The sequence below is a fragment of the Amblyraja radiata genome, chromosome 14 (genome assembly GCF_010909765.2).
Source record: "Amblyraja radiata isolate CabotCenter1 chromosome 14, sAmbRad1.1.pri, whole genome shotgun sequence".
Classification (NCBI taxonomy): domain Eukaryota; kingdom Metazoa; phylum Chordata; class Chondrichthyes; order Rajiformes; family Rajidae; genus Amblyraja; species Amblyraja radiata.
The window spans coordinates 23,767,931-23,783,977 of NC_045969.1; the positions used below are offsets into that span (position 1 = coordinate 23,767,931).

The window sequence follows — 16,047 nt, forward strand, 5'->3', positions numbered from 1 at the left end:
GCAACATTCAGACAACAATCATGTCTAGAGTCCAAGTAAAGTAATTGCAGAGGAAGTTTGACCTTTGCAAAACCATTCAGTTTTTCTGAGTCTATGAAAGGTTCCACACCAACTCAAAATTTACTCCACACCAGACAGTTGTAGTATAACTTTAACTATAGATTTACCATGCTTCAGGACCTGGTTGTTTGAGGTTGCCTTTAGTGAATGTTTGATATGCAAGGTCATGTAATGTCACTTTGGTACTTGAATTTTTTTTTTTTTTAAATTATTTTGAAGGATTTGAAACCTCAGAGTTACAAGAATGCTTATGATATACCAAGACGAAATCTTCTGGATCAGCTTACACGCATGAGGTTAAACCTGTTGAAAACTTCACATGGTCCATTGAAAGGACAAGATGAAGGTAAAAATGGTCAGGGCTAACAATTTCTGTGTCATTTAAATGGATGCAATGATAATAGGACAACCACTATTGGGGTAATTAAACACTATTTTCAATATTAGTTTAGTTTAGAGATACAGTACGGGCCCTTCGTCCCACCGAGTCCGCGCCGATCAGAGATTCCCATACACTAACACTATCCTACACACACTGGGATCAATTTACAATTATACCAAGCCAATTACAAAATGCAAACCTTTGTCTGGAGGAAACCGAAGATCCCGGAGAAAACCTACGCAGATCATGGGGAGAATGTACGAACTCCGTACAGACAGCACCCGTAGTCAGGATCGAACCTGGATCTCTGGTGCTGTAAGGCAACAACTCTATCACTGCGGCACTGTGCCGCACTATATTAATCACGCCAACCACAAGCAATGGGGGAGAAAAAAAAATGGAAGATGTGCTTTAATGACACTGTTCTCTATTTTGTTTTGCACCAAAGCAGTCCATTCTATAATGTGTAAGGCAGTTTGAAATGAACGATTAAATCTGTTGCCATTGACCTGAAAGACCAGATTATCATTTGCAGGTTTCCAACTGCCAAACACATATGATTGCCAATAATGAAAATAGCTGATACAAAATGCCCAGCACCTATCTTGGTTGTGCTTGTCCTTCTAAGATTTAGCCTGTTTAAACTTAATGAGTTAGGAATTTTGGACAAGCGAATCTTGATGCTCACTTAGATTTTGTGGTGCACACTTACCTGAGGAAAGTTCAAAAATGCTATGGCTCCATTCCAAAATACTGCCTTGATTTATGAAGGCAAATAACCTAAGAACAAAAGCACATACCAAAGTCAATTCCAATAAAAGTTGCAACTGAAAAACAAATTGATGGGTAGTGCAAGTTAGGGCTTTATTCTTTGGAGCGCAGAAGGTTAAGGGGGGACTTGATAGAGGTTTTTAAAATGATGAGAGGGATAGACAGAGTTGACGTGGAAAAGCTTTTCCCACTGAGAGTAGGGAAGATTCAAACAAGGGGACATGACTTGAGAATTAAGGGACTGAAGTTTAGGGGTAACATGAGGGGGAACTTCTTTACTCAGAGAGTGGTAGCTGTGTGGAATGAGCTTCCAGTGAAGGTGGTGGAGGCAGGTACGTTTTTATCATTTAAAAATAAATTGGATAGTTATATGGATGGGAAAGGAATGGAGGGTTATGGTCTGAGCGCAGGTATATGGGACTAGGGGAGATTATGTGTTCGGCACGGACTAGAGGGGTCGAGATGGCCTGTTTCCGTGCTGTAATTGTTATATGGTTATATGGTTATATGCAGTATTAAGAACTTCCTTGGAATTTAAGAGTATTGAAAGAGAAGGTAATTTTAAGGTGAGTTGAAAGAAGTAGAATTGTAAAATTATCTCTAGGCTGTGAGGCTAGGAGAGTTAGAGATGGAGAATGGTGAGTCTTTGAATGGACTTGAATGCCAACTAACCAAGTTTTAATTTTGTCTTACAATGGGGCTTGATCTTCCAGTTTCTTAATTGCCACAGAGGCAGCCTGTTACATTGAAGCTTAAAATGTCAATAACTTTTCAAAAGTTATTCTTTAAGCTCAGTTAAAATGCAAATATTTTTAACATTCTGGAGTAGTTGCTCAAAGGTGCATAACTTTCTAGCTCATTTATAATTTTTTTTCCTTGGGTTTTTCAAACCATGATGAATTTAGTTTAGTTTATTGTTACGTGTTCCGAGGTACCATATTTTTGTAAGAAAGCATTTCCATCTGCTGTATTTGGATCTCAGTTTCTGTAGAACCCCTGATTGTTGTATGTAATTGTCCCAGTGTGTAATTGTCCCAGTATTTTAGAATATTTGATGATTATTTTTGTTTGTATAGTGCACCCCATTTCATTTCTGTAGATATGCTTAGTTAATTCCAGCTTTTATTCTGCTTTTGTTCATGGATGCTGCAAAGATACTGTAATATTGGGGTGGTATTTCAGCAGACTCTTTCATATTATTACTCAGATTTGCTGTGAGTGAAAAATGGTGAATTATCCATGTTATTTTTTTCCCCTCTCCAGATCAGATGCACAGTGTCCCAATAGCACAGATGGGAAATTACCAGGAGTTCCTGAAACATGTGCCTTCTCCCCTGCGTGAACTTGACCCTGATCAGCCCAGGCGATTGCATACATTTGGAAATCCTTTCAAATTGGATAAGAAGGTATGTACCTATATATTTAAATATGGGCAGCTGCAAATTGAGGATACCTTGACCTTTCCAAAAGAGGTTGTGCACTTTCGTACCCATCCAAGGTGTTCAAATAAATATTTACAGCTGTACTCTGGCTTAAGTCTCTTGAGCTGTCAGATGTTTTCTGTTTTTTCCTTAGAGCTATTTTTAGCAATGTTTGGGGCTATGAAGCCATAAGTAGTATAAATCATTCGGCAGACATGCTAATGGCCCTCTTGAGACTCTTGGCTGTTTTAACTTGAGTACTCTTGCTTACATAGAACATTGTGTATATCTCAGTTAAATCTTCATAACACAGATGTCATCTACCTTGTGTGCACTTTCTATTCGGGGATGGTAGAGGAAACAAATCTTTGTTTAATGTAAGCCTCTGTGCATATGTTGATTGGGTTTGGAATGGACAAAGTGTTGCTGTATAATATTTCAAGTAACAAGCAAACTGAAGTATTTTATATCAGATCTGACATGATTTACCTGGATAGCATGCAACATAAAGCTTTTCACTGTATCTCTACACAATAATAAACCAGTGCAACAATTATTGTGTACTGAAATACAATGCAAAACAACGTTTTTCATGCTATCCAGGCAAATCGTGTCAGATTTGACATGCCTACCAATACCGAAACTGCCGTCAATGGACACTGACCAGTTCAGTTTTAAAACGTGATGAGGCAGTAATGTAAGAACTTTGAACTCAATTTTAAAGCTTCTTTGAATGCCATTCAATGTATTTAAGTAAATCTCAATATTTTCTAATCTGGCTATGGAATTTATTTATTTGTGCATTCCAAAAGGTCTGATTTGCAAATTAATCAGACAGCATCAACTCCATGTATCAACTTGGAGATACATGTATCATGTATCTCCACCTTATCACAAATGTCTCTTTTATACTTTTCACATTGCCTTTGCATATGGAAACACTCCCTCAAACAGCTATGTTTCTCTCTCCTCAGATGTTGGTTGACCTGCTGAATATTTCCAGCGTTTTGTTTTTATTTTGCATTTCAACACATGCAGTCTTTTGAGTTTCTTATGCAATTTCTGCACACAAACCCAATTTAAGGGAGAATAATTTAATGTGTATCGTATCCAGTACCATTTTAGATGCATTTAATTATGGGTGAGCATCAATAGTGAGTGTTATTCAACAATGGGACTTTAAACTGAGGTTTACATATTCCTTGCCGGATACTTACTAAAGTGCTGTGCACATTGCTGGAACCTGTGGTCTTTGTTCTCTCCTTCCTTCAACTAGGGGTGATGAAGTTAGTAGAAAGCCAAAGGATAAATTACAGACTAACTGAGGAAACTTCCCTCTGACTCTTGGCAGCCTTGCATATTTGCCCTATTTTTTGCTAGAATCACAGCTTTTGAACAAGCTGAATTGAATTGAATTGAATTGAATCCTTTATTTGTCATTCAGACCTTTCGGTCTGAACAATATGTCGTTGCCTGCAGCCATACATGTAATAATAAACAACACACAATAAACACAAATTAACATCCACCACAGTGAGTTCACCAAGCACCTCCTCACTGTGATGGAGGCAAAAGTCTTAGGGTTACTGTCTCTTCCCTCCTCTTCTCCCTCTGCGCTGAGGCGATACCCCACCGGGCGATGGTAAGTCAGTCTCACGGTTCAAGCTCCGCGGCCCGGGGGTGGTCGAAGCTGCCGCCCTCCAGTACAGCGGACGCAGCTGTCGCCACGGGAGCTCCGGAAAACAGGCACCAGCCTGTGACCTGCGAGCTCCCGACATGTCGTCCACTGGCCCGCAGCCGAGCCCCGGATTCAGGTCGCCGCCGCCTCAGCCACCGGAGCACCGTCTCCGCCCCGCACCGGGCCGCCCACACGGGAGCATCTCAGCCCCGCACCGGGCCGCCCACACGGGAGCGCCTTCTAGCCGGGAGCCGGGCCGACCACACGGGAGCGCCTTCCAGCCGGGAGCCGGGCCGCCCACACGGGAGCGCCTTCCAGCCGGGAGCCGGGCCGCCCACACGGGAGCGCCTTCCAGCCGGGAGCCAGGCCGCCCACACGGGAGTGTCTCAGCCCCGCGCCGTCCGCCCTCACCGGAGTGCCGAGTCGTGCCGCTGCCCAAACGCCGCTGCATCTCGAAGACGGCCAGCCTCGCGCTGGTAAGTCCTGGCTGGCTCTACCTCCGGAGCTTCGAGATCGGTCGCAGGTTGGAGGCCGCCAGCTCCGCCATTAGGCCTCAGCTCAGACGGGGGTAGAGAAGGGGGATACGACAAGAAAGTCGCATTCCCCCAAAGGGAGAGACAGAAAGCCCTGTTTCAGCCCCCCCCCCACACATAACACAACCTAATAACCAAAAGTTTAACTGAACAAGACAAAAAAAACAACACAAAAAAAGTAAAAACAGACAGACTACAGGCGAGCAGCAGCCGTTTCACAGCGCCGCCACTTCCGCCATTAGCTATCTAATTACACTCATTCCCGTGTTCTTTGCTTGTAACTGAATTTTTTTTTTATTCTTTATTTATTCCGATGAATTAGTTCTAACGGTTTTCTGGTACAGCTCCTTTAATTTCACCGTGCCCGGTTTAAAACTTGCATTTCACTTAAAATTACTGTGAATCTAAAGGCGTACTCTATATTGCACCCAGATCACGTGGTTGCAGATGTTCTAAAGTTTGAGTGCTGTATGTATAACATTTTTGTGATGTAATTTTTATTTAGTTTTTTGGTATGTGATGACAGATTATTGATAGATAAGTTATTGATAGATAGACAGAGACTCATATCTTTGTGGACACGAGAGTTACGGATATTTGTGTTGCAGGGAATGATGATTGATGAAGCCGATGAGTTTGTGTCGGGACCTCAGAACAGAAGCAAACGACCGATGGAGCTGAATGTGGCAGGAATTCCAAAAAGACGTCGTTGTATGTCACCTTTATTGAAAGAGTATCCACCAACGCCGTCAACAATGGTTAATCACAGTGATGGCAAGGGCCCTCCCCTTTCGCCAGTTATACAGCCACAAGCAGATCTTATAAAGCCAGTAGCTGTTGTTCCAGGTATGGGCAAATGTAATTCAATCAATGCCGAAGTTATTGGTTTGTTATAGATGTCGTATCATGAATGTTTGAAAGAACCAATATAATGTGGCGTGTATGAACTAATGTGAAGTTTCATCACAAAAGCAAAATATACCAGCCATTTCTGTTGAATGCATTGTACTTAAACACATAAGTGAATTTGTCTTTTAGGAGGCTTTTTTCATTACCATCTTCCTTCCTTTGATATTGTGCTGGAGAGTTTTATCGTTGTCAATGTGTATGACCAATGTTTTCCTGCTCATGGTTTCTACCCAGATTGACTTCTTCCTGCAAGTTCACAAACTTTGCAGAGTACCCTTTACAGCCCTTTCTGCTTCTTCTCCTTTCTCTTATTTTATCATCACTTTACGTAAGTGCCTTTTTCCAACAAATCAATGTTCAGCCCTATATATAATGTGACAGGCAGTCCCCAGGTTACGACAGGATTCCGTTACTGAAAACTGTTTGTGACCCGAACTGTTTAAGTCAGAAATAAGCATAAACATTGTGTAGGACAGGATCACAGAAACAACTGTGACAGGAAAGCAAACAGGCCTGGGAAGCGCTTACTGCCAGTTGAACTTGCTGGCTTAATAAGTGAGCAAATGAGTCTGCTCAACTCTGTTTGACTCCACCTAGCCCCTGATTGTGTGGCTCTGGATTGGAGGGGCAGGGGATGCAGAGAGAAATACCCCATTCCCACCTGGCAGAAGATGCCTGCAGCATCCTGCTTGTCTCCAGGCATTTGTCTATATGTGCAGGGTGTCTATAAGTCAAGCATTCTTAACATGGGAAGACCTGTAATCATTTACTATCCTGTCTGGGGTACCCTGAAAGAGAGTATGACGTCTTAACCACTTTGATGTCTGTGGTTTAGCATCTGTTTCAAGTCCTATTGCTTAATCTGCTTCTCTGATACTGTGAAGTTGATGATTTCACAGATTCTTAACTTTCAGCATTATTTTGTATCCATGCTTAAACTTTGAGCATGGTTTTAAACACTTGACATTTCAATATATTGAGCTTGATCATTTGGTGTGACCAAACTTAGTTTGCCCTCATCGTTCAATGTTTGCAGTTTACTTGCATTCCCTGAGTACTTCAAGGTGTGTGATCCTCAGGTGTTTGGAATGAAACTTTAATTTTCTGCCAAATGACATGCTACAAACTGAGCAATGGTAAATATATCAGCCGGTTGTGCAGGTCTGGATCCTATGGAAGTCCAAATATATTTTATGTATATTAATGGAAGAAGGGTAACTAGAGAAGTTTATGGAGATGTCGTGACAACAGTCCATATTGATGAATTGAGCCAAAGGACCTGTGTTTGTTTTTTATGGCTCTCTCTGCGGATGAAGCCTGTGCGATGGTCATGATAATGATTAAAGGCTGTTGATTACGACATTGGGAGAACTGGCTCTTCTGCTTTAGGATGTTGTGAGATCTCGCATATATCTGATTTAACAGGCACATCCTTTGAACAGCTGCACTGAAATACCAGCCAATATTTCTGTGTAAGAACCATTGTATGGTATCCATAGGATATAGGAACAGAATTAGGCCATTTGACCTATCGTGTCTGCTCTACCGTTTGATTATAACTGATCTGTTTTCCCCTCTCAACCCCATTCTCGTGTCTTCTCCCCATAACCTTTGACGTCCTTACTAATCAAGAATCTAGCAATCTCCATTTTAAAAATACCCAATGAATTGACCACCGCAGCAGTCTGGCATGAATTCCACTCAACTTGTCAACTTATGTTCTAAATCTAAGCTGAGAGTGCTAGCATTGAACTGAGATGACACTCAAAGACAACTGGGCTGAGTATGCGAAAGAGTAGTCAAAGTGAAGAAGGGTAGTGACCCAAAACATTGCCTATCCATTTCCTCCAGAGATACTGCCTGACCCACAGAGTTACTGCAACACTTTGTGTTGCGCTTAACATTCCAGAATCTGCAGTTCCTTGTGTCTCCAGTGTATTTTGTTTAATTAGTACAAGAATTAGCAAGAATTTAAAATGTGCAGGATTTTAGTCTCCTGCATTAATAGTTATCCACTGATTTTTTAAATTCCTTTTCCAGAGACTGAAGAAAATCAGGCTACGTGTGTTGAATATGTTGAAAACAATATTGCAGACCTACTTCCAGTTGAAATTCCACCCCACACACTTGAATTAGCAGCACCTCTGATCGATGCGACATCTGACTCTGTGGATTTTGCAGAAGAATTTGCAAGTCATGAGATGGACGGTGGTCTTTTACTTGTCAATAATAATTCTATTGATGGTGTTGATCTTAACCATGAGGAATCAAAGGACAGTGAAGTATGCCAAGATGGACATTTGAACAGGTCTTCACCAAATGCCATTAAAACACTTATGAGGTCAAAGCAACAAGAGACTAATATAGAGTTAAGGACACAAATTTTTAAGGAAATTCGGAAACCTGGCAGGCGTAAGTATGATTTAAGAATAAAATGTTACTTGCTTTGCTCCCTCGAGTAATAGTCTTCAACGATGTTTCTATTACAAGTATTCAGAATTTATTTCTACCTCAGAGGGATTAATGTTGGCCATTAGAAGTCCGAAAGAATTGTTGGTCCATGTCTCTACTACTTCTACTTTGTGAGGCTCTATTCCAGAAGCAGGCTCATTGAACTTGGTTTCATATTCTTCGTGTTTGGTTTCATATTTCCTACTGCTCTCACTTAAACCATTGTTACCTGTCACATGGTCAAGTCTTTATCTTTTGCCAAACCTAAGAAGCCAAACTACAGCAGTGTTAAGATGGTCTGATTTAACCTTGAGCTGTGGATCAGTTTCAGTTTCCAAATTGCAAGGGAGTCACAGAAGTCCTGTGGTCCTGGTCAAATTCCAGTCTAGACATTGTTCTGCAGTGTACATCTCTCAATTCCGATCTGTATTTTGTTGGACTCTGCTTTTCTAAGTCTTTGTCAAAGCCATAATACCACTTGGCTGATCTACCCAATTAAATATTTCTGATTATAATTATTTTTAAAAAAAAAGTGCCATGATCAGGTAGAGCTGATAATTAACTGTTTGGGAGTTTAACCCTATTTCACTTAATTATATTTGAATACACAGTCTGGCCTAGCTGTTCAGTTTCTTTCTGGAGTTTAAATCCTTGAGTGGAAGTAGCATGAACCTTTGTTACACTATGGTTGCTCAACCTCATTACCTACTTGCTTTTTTTTTAATTTTTTTTAAAAATTATTTTTATTAGAAGTACGGTAAATTACAATAACACACAGCACATATATCTTAATACATTTTTTGTACCGCTTCATTTTTTTTTTAAGCTTTAAGAAAAAGATAGAAGTAAGGAAAGTAAAGAAGGTGCGCAAGAGTCGTGAAGTGCAAGAGAGTGTTGGGAAAAGAAAGCCCCTTAGAAAAGAAGTTAGAGAAGGAAGTAAAGTAAGAAAGTAGACCCTAGAAAAGAAAGAAAAAGAAAGTAAGGACAATCGCTCTATTATAACATTAAACTCCGCAAAAAGACTACCAACCAAGTCTGTTTTTGTTGTTTTACCTCCCATTGCCAGGCCCTGATACCATTTATTTATTTATTTATTTTTTAAATTACTATTGCACCTCATGCTTGTAATAGGTCCATAAACGTAGACCACGTCTTTTGGAATTGGTTTGCTTTACCTGCTAAGAGGAATCTCATCTCTTCCAGATGTAATGTTTCAAACATATTTGATGTCCACATTTTTATTGTTGGTGTGGGCGCATTTTTCCAGAATTTAAGTATGAGCTTTTTTCCCATTATTAGCCCGTAATTGAGTAAATTCTTCTGATACACGTTTAATTAAACCTACTTGCTTTTTGTGAACATCAGAAGCCATAGATTCTGTTAGCTTAAACTGGGATTGATCATTAATTTCCCACATGGTGCTGACTGTTAATTGAATATCATCTCTTTCAGATTATGAAAATATCTTCTATTTATTGAAACTAGTGCAAGGCAGTCTGGAGACACGGATGGTATTTGTTCAAAATGTCATTAAAGAGGCAGCAAGGTAATTTCTTACCGAATGGATCTTTGGAATTTTGGTGGAAGAGCATTGTCAATTTATTATAGGATTACATGTCTTATCAATTGCATTTTGTGATGACGTTAATCGGGACTTCTTTTGAAGTATTTTACCCTGTTCACATTTTGAGCTGACCTTTTTATGTTTTTAAAGGACACATTTCCCCATCTTTGGCTCAAGCAATCTCTGGCAGTTGACAAGCATGCAAGATACTAAAAAAAATTTAGATGCACAACAATTGAATCAATTCTTTAAAAAAAGATTAGTGATTTGATTTATTGTCCTTGGTGGGTTTAAAACTATGCTTTCGAATATAGCTCCGCCTCCACCCAATTCCAACTACACAGTTTTCCATCCACCTAAATTACTTTGGGTTATTTGGATGGTTTCAGCTACTTTTGACTCGATTGTTTTTGTATGTTCTTAATCGTCTTTGAGATTTTTTTCTTTGATCTTCCTCACTTCTCAGTATGAATTATGTCTCAATTATTTGGAAGATGATAGTTAACTTTTAGCTAGCCTTCTGATTATAAATTATTTCTGTTTAAAAAGGAGACGTTTTTGTTTTACATATATTTACTTGTATTTTAGTTTGTTGTTTGGATAAATGCTTGGATAAGGATCAGTGTGTTAAATATTCTGCAGAATAACAATCTGGTTTACAATTCATACCCTTATGGTGATGATGCAAGTCACAGATGACTGAAAGTCAGCATTTGTTGAGCAACATCTCTCATTGAACCATGAAACATTTAAAATATACTAGACCAAGTGGGACCCATTGGTCCCCGTTCCCCCAACGCAATATTCCACCACTCACACGTTCCCCCAACGCAACCCATTTCATCACTCACCCGTTCCCCCAATGTAACCCGTTCCACAACACAGTATTCCACCACTCACCCATAGCCCCCAACTGCACAGGCGTGGCTCATTTCCCCATATCTCCCATCCCTCCCTCTCCTTTCCCCTACCCTCAGTCACTCCCTACCCTCAGTCACTCCTTCCCACCCTCCATAACCCCTCTCCCCTCCATACCCCCTGATCCGTTGGGCCCCGTTCCCCCAACGCAGTATTCCACCACTCACCTGTTTCCCCAACGCAACCCGTTTCCACCACTCACCCATAGCCCCCAACTGCGCAGGTGCGGCTCATACACTCCCTCCCCCTGCTCCACCCTCCCTCTTCTCCTCACCTCCTCCACTCCCTCTCTCACCTCTCCCCCTCTCCTATTTCCTATCCTTAGTCACTCCCTCCCTCACCTCTCCCCTATCGCACTCCCCCACAAAACACTATGTTTAAATAACATTTATTTTCCTCCCCACTCCCTCTCCTTACAACAATGTAACAAATCTCTCATTGCACCGGAACATTGTTGATTGGCAGCTTATGTAAATTAGATCCCATTGTGATGTCATTGTCGGGTGGAGGACTCTTGACGGGTAGCTTATGTAAATGAGATCCCATTGTGACATCATAGCTGCAACTGCCAGAATCTGCCAGCAACTGTCACAGCACTTGAAGTGATTGTTCTTAAAAACTTTGAAATGTCAATAACTTGTGAAATACAACAGCAATCTGAACTAAACTTTATACAAACAATCACGGGACAAAGGTGAGTAAGATGGTGTAAAACATTTTAGCGCTATCATGTACCGTTTTGACATAGGTCCATAGATCACATGAAATCACACGCATAGTTAGAAACAAGATGAGAGTTTTAATAATATACTAGACCAAGTGGGACCCGTTGGGCCCCGTCCCCCAAGGGGGGGGGGGGGGGGGGGGGGGGGGTTGGCGTCACACAGCGTCATCCCCAACTCCGTCAACTCTCATAGCTTCTGTATTGGCAGCAGAGATCACATTGTGATGTCATTTTCGGTTTTCGGAATCTTCACGATAGCTTGTGTAAATGAGATCCCATTGTGATTGGACGACTGTGAGATGCCATTGTGACATCATCACTGGAAGCTGCTAGAAAAGTCTCACTCTCACAAACAGTTATTATTTTCAAAGTTGGCTTTTTTTAACTTTAAATATCAATAACGTGAAATATAACATAAAATGTGAAGAAATATGATACTGATGTCCACGGGTAAAAGTTGAGTAAAGTTCTGTGAAAAATTTCATGCTAATTTGTACCGTTTTGGCGCAGCCCCTTAATCTCACAGACAGACAGACAGACAGACAGACAGGATGAGACTTTTAATAGTGTATATATAGATAGATAGAGATTTTAAGACTTCAAACAACATATTGAATAAAATGTGTTTCTTTAAAATACTGCCAGTGACTCAGAACATTTTCAGTAGCCTGACCATGGATTGGGGGTCTGCTCCCCAAGGAGCTTGGAATAAATTGGCTGTCCATATTTCTGTTCACCTTCTCAATAAAAACTGAATTATTGTCTCTGAATTTCTCAAATTATTTCCGATTTCTCGTTCCTGCCCTGAGCACACACCATGGCAATTTCTCACTCAAATTTACTGTCTGTGCAAAGTAATAAAGCAAATATACAAAGAATTTTGAAGCTCTAAATTTTATACCATGTAAAATCCTGCCCACCATATGACTACATTTGAATTTCACATACTTTAAATGAAATGCATACTGCTTCCATATCATTAAGTTTCATAACTGAAGTGGCCTTCACCAAACTAGGAATACAAGGACAATCCAGGCTGGCTGTAATCACCACTGCCGGGATGGGAATGTTTACCAGGTCACTGAAAGTTAACTATCAATGTTAGACTCAAAGCTTTCTTGTCAACATATTCACCTAGCCAAATTTTTGTGAACAGTTGTCAGTTTCAAACAGATCTAACATCCTCCCCATCCTCTCTCGCTGCAACATGATCACTCAAGATCAGGATTCCCTCTGACTTTTCCACAGAAGATATCTGTAATAAAAACATTTGTGACTTTGTCGTAATGATGACTAACTTTTCATGATGATTCCTTTATTCACTTTTGCCAAATAATAATATTATGTAGCTGCTTGGAACATAGCAAAAAGGATAGTAATCCAGTGATACAATTTATGTGTTTGTCTGGGAATGCAGAATCTGATGCTCTCTATGGAATTTCTTCCAAAGGGTTCTGTTATTGATCAGTCACACTCATTCGTGCATTAATTCCTGCTTCCCAAGCATAGTTTCATTTGAAAGTATTCTTCGCTGCCAATTTTTATTTGAATGTGAAGATGATTGCAAGGATAATTTAGTTAATTTCATCAGTCGCTAACATCTTTTTATTCCTTGGTCGTTATCTGATGCAGAGCACAACTATGAAACCTGTGCATCTGCAAACATTTTTCTGCAGTGTGTAATGGGCGAAGTGCTGCTTTGCATAAAATACCACCAGAATCTTCCCAATTGTTACCTGCTATGTGTTGCACAGCTTTGCATTGCAAAGTGGCCTTACCATGGAAAAAATAATTGCTAACCACTGTGGAGGTCTGTGTGGATGCAAACAATGAAAAGGGTGCTGCAAACAGACTTGGAAGAGTTCCACATAAAGTACACTGGGCAATGTTTTCACCACTCTTTCACCTAAGATACAGATACTTAGTTGAATTAAAATAAAAGTTCTCAGCCTTGTCTACACCACTTCAGCTATCCTACTTGGCCAATCATTGTTTTGCAATCTTACTGAAAGATTACTGGAAATTTTTATCTTCTATATTTTGTCATATTTTTGCAACAATAATTTATATTTTTAATGGCTTTTAATATGGATTCCATGGAAATTGTGACAGGCAGAGAACCTTAGGACGGCATAGTTTCACAGCTGCTGGAGCTCCTGCCTCACAGCGCCAGAGACCAAGTTCAATCCTGACCTCTCTTTCGTCAAAGGGAAAGATTTATGGGGCTAAGGGAATCAACGGATATGGGGAAAAAGCCGGAACGGGGTACTGATTTTGGAAGATCAGCCATGATCATATTGAATGGCAGTGCTGGTTCGAAGGGCCAAATGGCCTACTCCTGCACCTATTTTTCTATATTTCTACCTCGTGTTGTCTGTAGAGTTTACATGTTCTCCCTGTGAACACATGGGTTTTATCAAGGTGCTCCTGTTTCCACCCACATCCCAAAGACACAATTTTGTGTACCTTCGATATTCCAGCATCTGCAGTTCCCTTTTGAACACATCCCAAAGACACATATGTGGGTTTGGAGGTTAATTGGCTGCTGCAAAATAAAATGGTCCCTTATAAGTAGGCAGTCGATGAGAACGTGGGATAATATAGAACAGGTTTGCGAAAGTTATCTGTGTTCGGCGTAGACTCGGTGGGCCGAAGGGCCTGTTTCTATGATGTATTTCTAAACTGCACTAAACCTGGGAAGATAATTTTATACATGGTTTAATATTTGGGATATGGAAGTCCATGGAGACCTGTTCGTGGATAGATTAAATATAGGTCAGCATGCTCTGAGGTGAAGGATGAGTTTTTAATTAGGATACAGGCAGCATTGTTTGAGTAAGTTCATGGTGAGTGGAATAAGAGAGGATGGGCAGCAGAGTGTTGTCCAGCCATAACCAGAGTAACATCGGCCAGAGTACTCGGAGGTTTCAGCGGCAGATGACCTGTCCATTGAGTTTAGAGAAAAGCAAGAAACATTCCAAGGTACTGAAAGGAAAACTGGAATACAGATGCCCAAACTATTGCCTGCAACAAATGTGTTACTATTGAACAGCTTTTCTCTTCGCTTTATCATAAAGCAAAATGAAAGTGGTAACATCTCAAACTTTTTAATGTCCACTCTCTTTCCCTCCCCCCCCCCCCCCCCCACCAAAAGGATACAATTATTTTTAGTTGTCCTATATATCAAAGTGTAATATTTTTAAAAAGAGCCAATGAAATGAATGCTAATGCAAGTTAGTTTCCTGAAAATGTTTTCTCAGTAATCACTTGACACCTCACATTATGCTCAGATGACCTTCTCTCACTTTCCAACCCTGAACAGGAAGGAAGAAGCAATGAATCTGTTTTTGAAAGAAAGCCATGACGGCTGTTTTTTTTTTTACAAAAAGCAGAGAGATGCTTAAAAATAAGTGAGATGACCTCATCAATTGAGAAAGTGACACACCCTTTATTTTGTATTAAAGTAATCTTATTCAATGAGCCCGATTAGACTTATTCTGGATGTTCACTTGACTGAAATAATTGATCATATCGAATTGAATCAAGCTAGTCTTTTCCTATTTTGGAATTCGAACAGTTAGTATTATTAGGGCCGCCAAATGGATTTGAAGAGGCTGTTATTGCTGTAAATGCTAATGTTGTTTTTTTTTTTAATAGGTTTAAAAAACGAGTACTGATTGAAGAGCTTGAAGGGATTTTGGAAGAAATACAAAGTAAATCCAGTCGGGTAAATTATATCAACAACCGATAATGAATCCTGAGAAACATAAGACTGGACTGTTTTCTGGTGTTCTCTTAAAGTCTTTGAGAAATCCATATTGGACCACGCAAGCTTACTTTTACTGTACTTTCACTTGCTCTGTGGCAAAATTTGCCGCCTTTTCTTTGCACGGTTAGACTATCTGGACCTTAGCATAAGTAGTATTAGACATGCCATCTTTTGATGATTGTATGACACATTCAGGACACTGGGCACGAGGCACATCACTATTCGAGCAGATGAGTTATGTTATTTTACCTTCAGAAAGACACCATTCTGTAACATTTGCTTTCTGTGATTAACCATTTTTTTTTCCAGTTGAAGCAGCTTGCCTCAGAAATGGGATAAATCATTTGGCAAAAATGAACCCAATTTGATTTTCATGTTGCATGGAATTAAAGGAGGAAAAGTCTTTTGTGTCCAATGGATTCCAAGATGTGTTTTTGTCGTCTACTTTTTGTCACAGTTTCTGGGCTGACCTGGTTTCCCCAGGTCAATCCTTCTGATCAATCATTGGAAACTGGCCCATATCAAGAAAACTGTATAAACAATGAGGACATTTGTCTTTTAAAAAAACAAACTAATTTGCCTAAGACAAATTATTTTTGAATGGAACATTCTGTCGTAAAAGGCCATATTTTGAGATTATTTAAAATGCCTTTGTTACTATTTCCTGCATTAAAAAGTATCTATTTTATATTGGATTGTTTTCCTGTGCATGTGTAACCAGCCTTGTGTACTCAGGGTATTTATTTCAACAATGACATGGTTCATTGAAATAAGCAAATTACCTGTCTACTGGAATGGATGGCTTTACAGGTGTTACTAATCTACACTGCAATGTAATGATGCATTCGCAGTGCATTCAAACTGATT

The 16,047-nt window shown here is 40.1% G+C and overlaps 1 protein-coding gene across 3 annotated transcripts in view; it reads left to right on the forward strand.

The window, feature by feature from the left end:
• ints6 (integrator complex subunit 6) overlaps positions 1-15,873 on the forward strand; it is an 89,578-nt gene extending 73,705 nt beyond the window's left edge. For all 3 annotated transcript variants that reach the window (XM_033032796.1, XM_033032797.1, XM_033032798.1), the window contains 6 exons: positions 280-406; positions 2,477-2,619; positions 5,454-5,691; positions 7,795-8,166; positions 9,658-9,751; positions 15,069-15,873. In XM_033032796.1, the coding sequence (XP_032888687.1) occupies positions 280-406; positions 2,477-2,619; positions 5,454-5,691; positions 7,795-8,166; positions 9,658-9,751; positions 15,069-15,162 (1,068 nt within the window). In that variant the 3' untranslated portion in view covers positions 15,163-15,873. The remainder of the gene's footprint in view (positions 1-279; positions 407-2,476; positions 2,620-5,453; positions 5,692-7,794; positions 8,167-9,657; positions 9,752-15,068) is intronic.
• Positions 15,874-16,047: the final 174 nt, after the last annotated feature.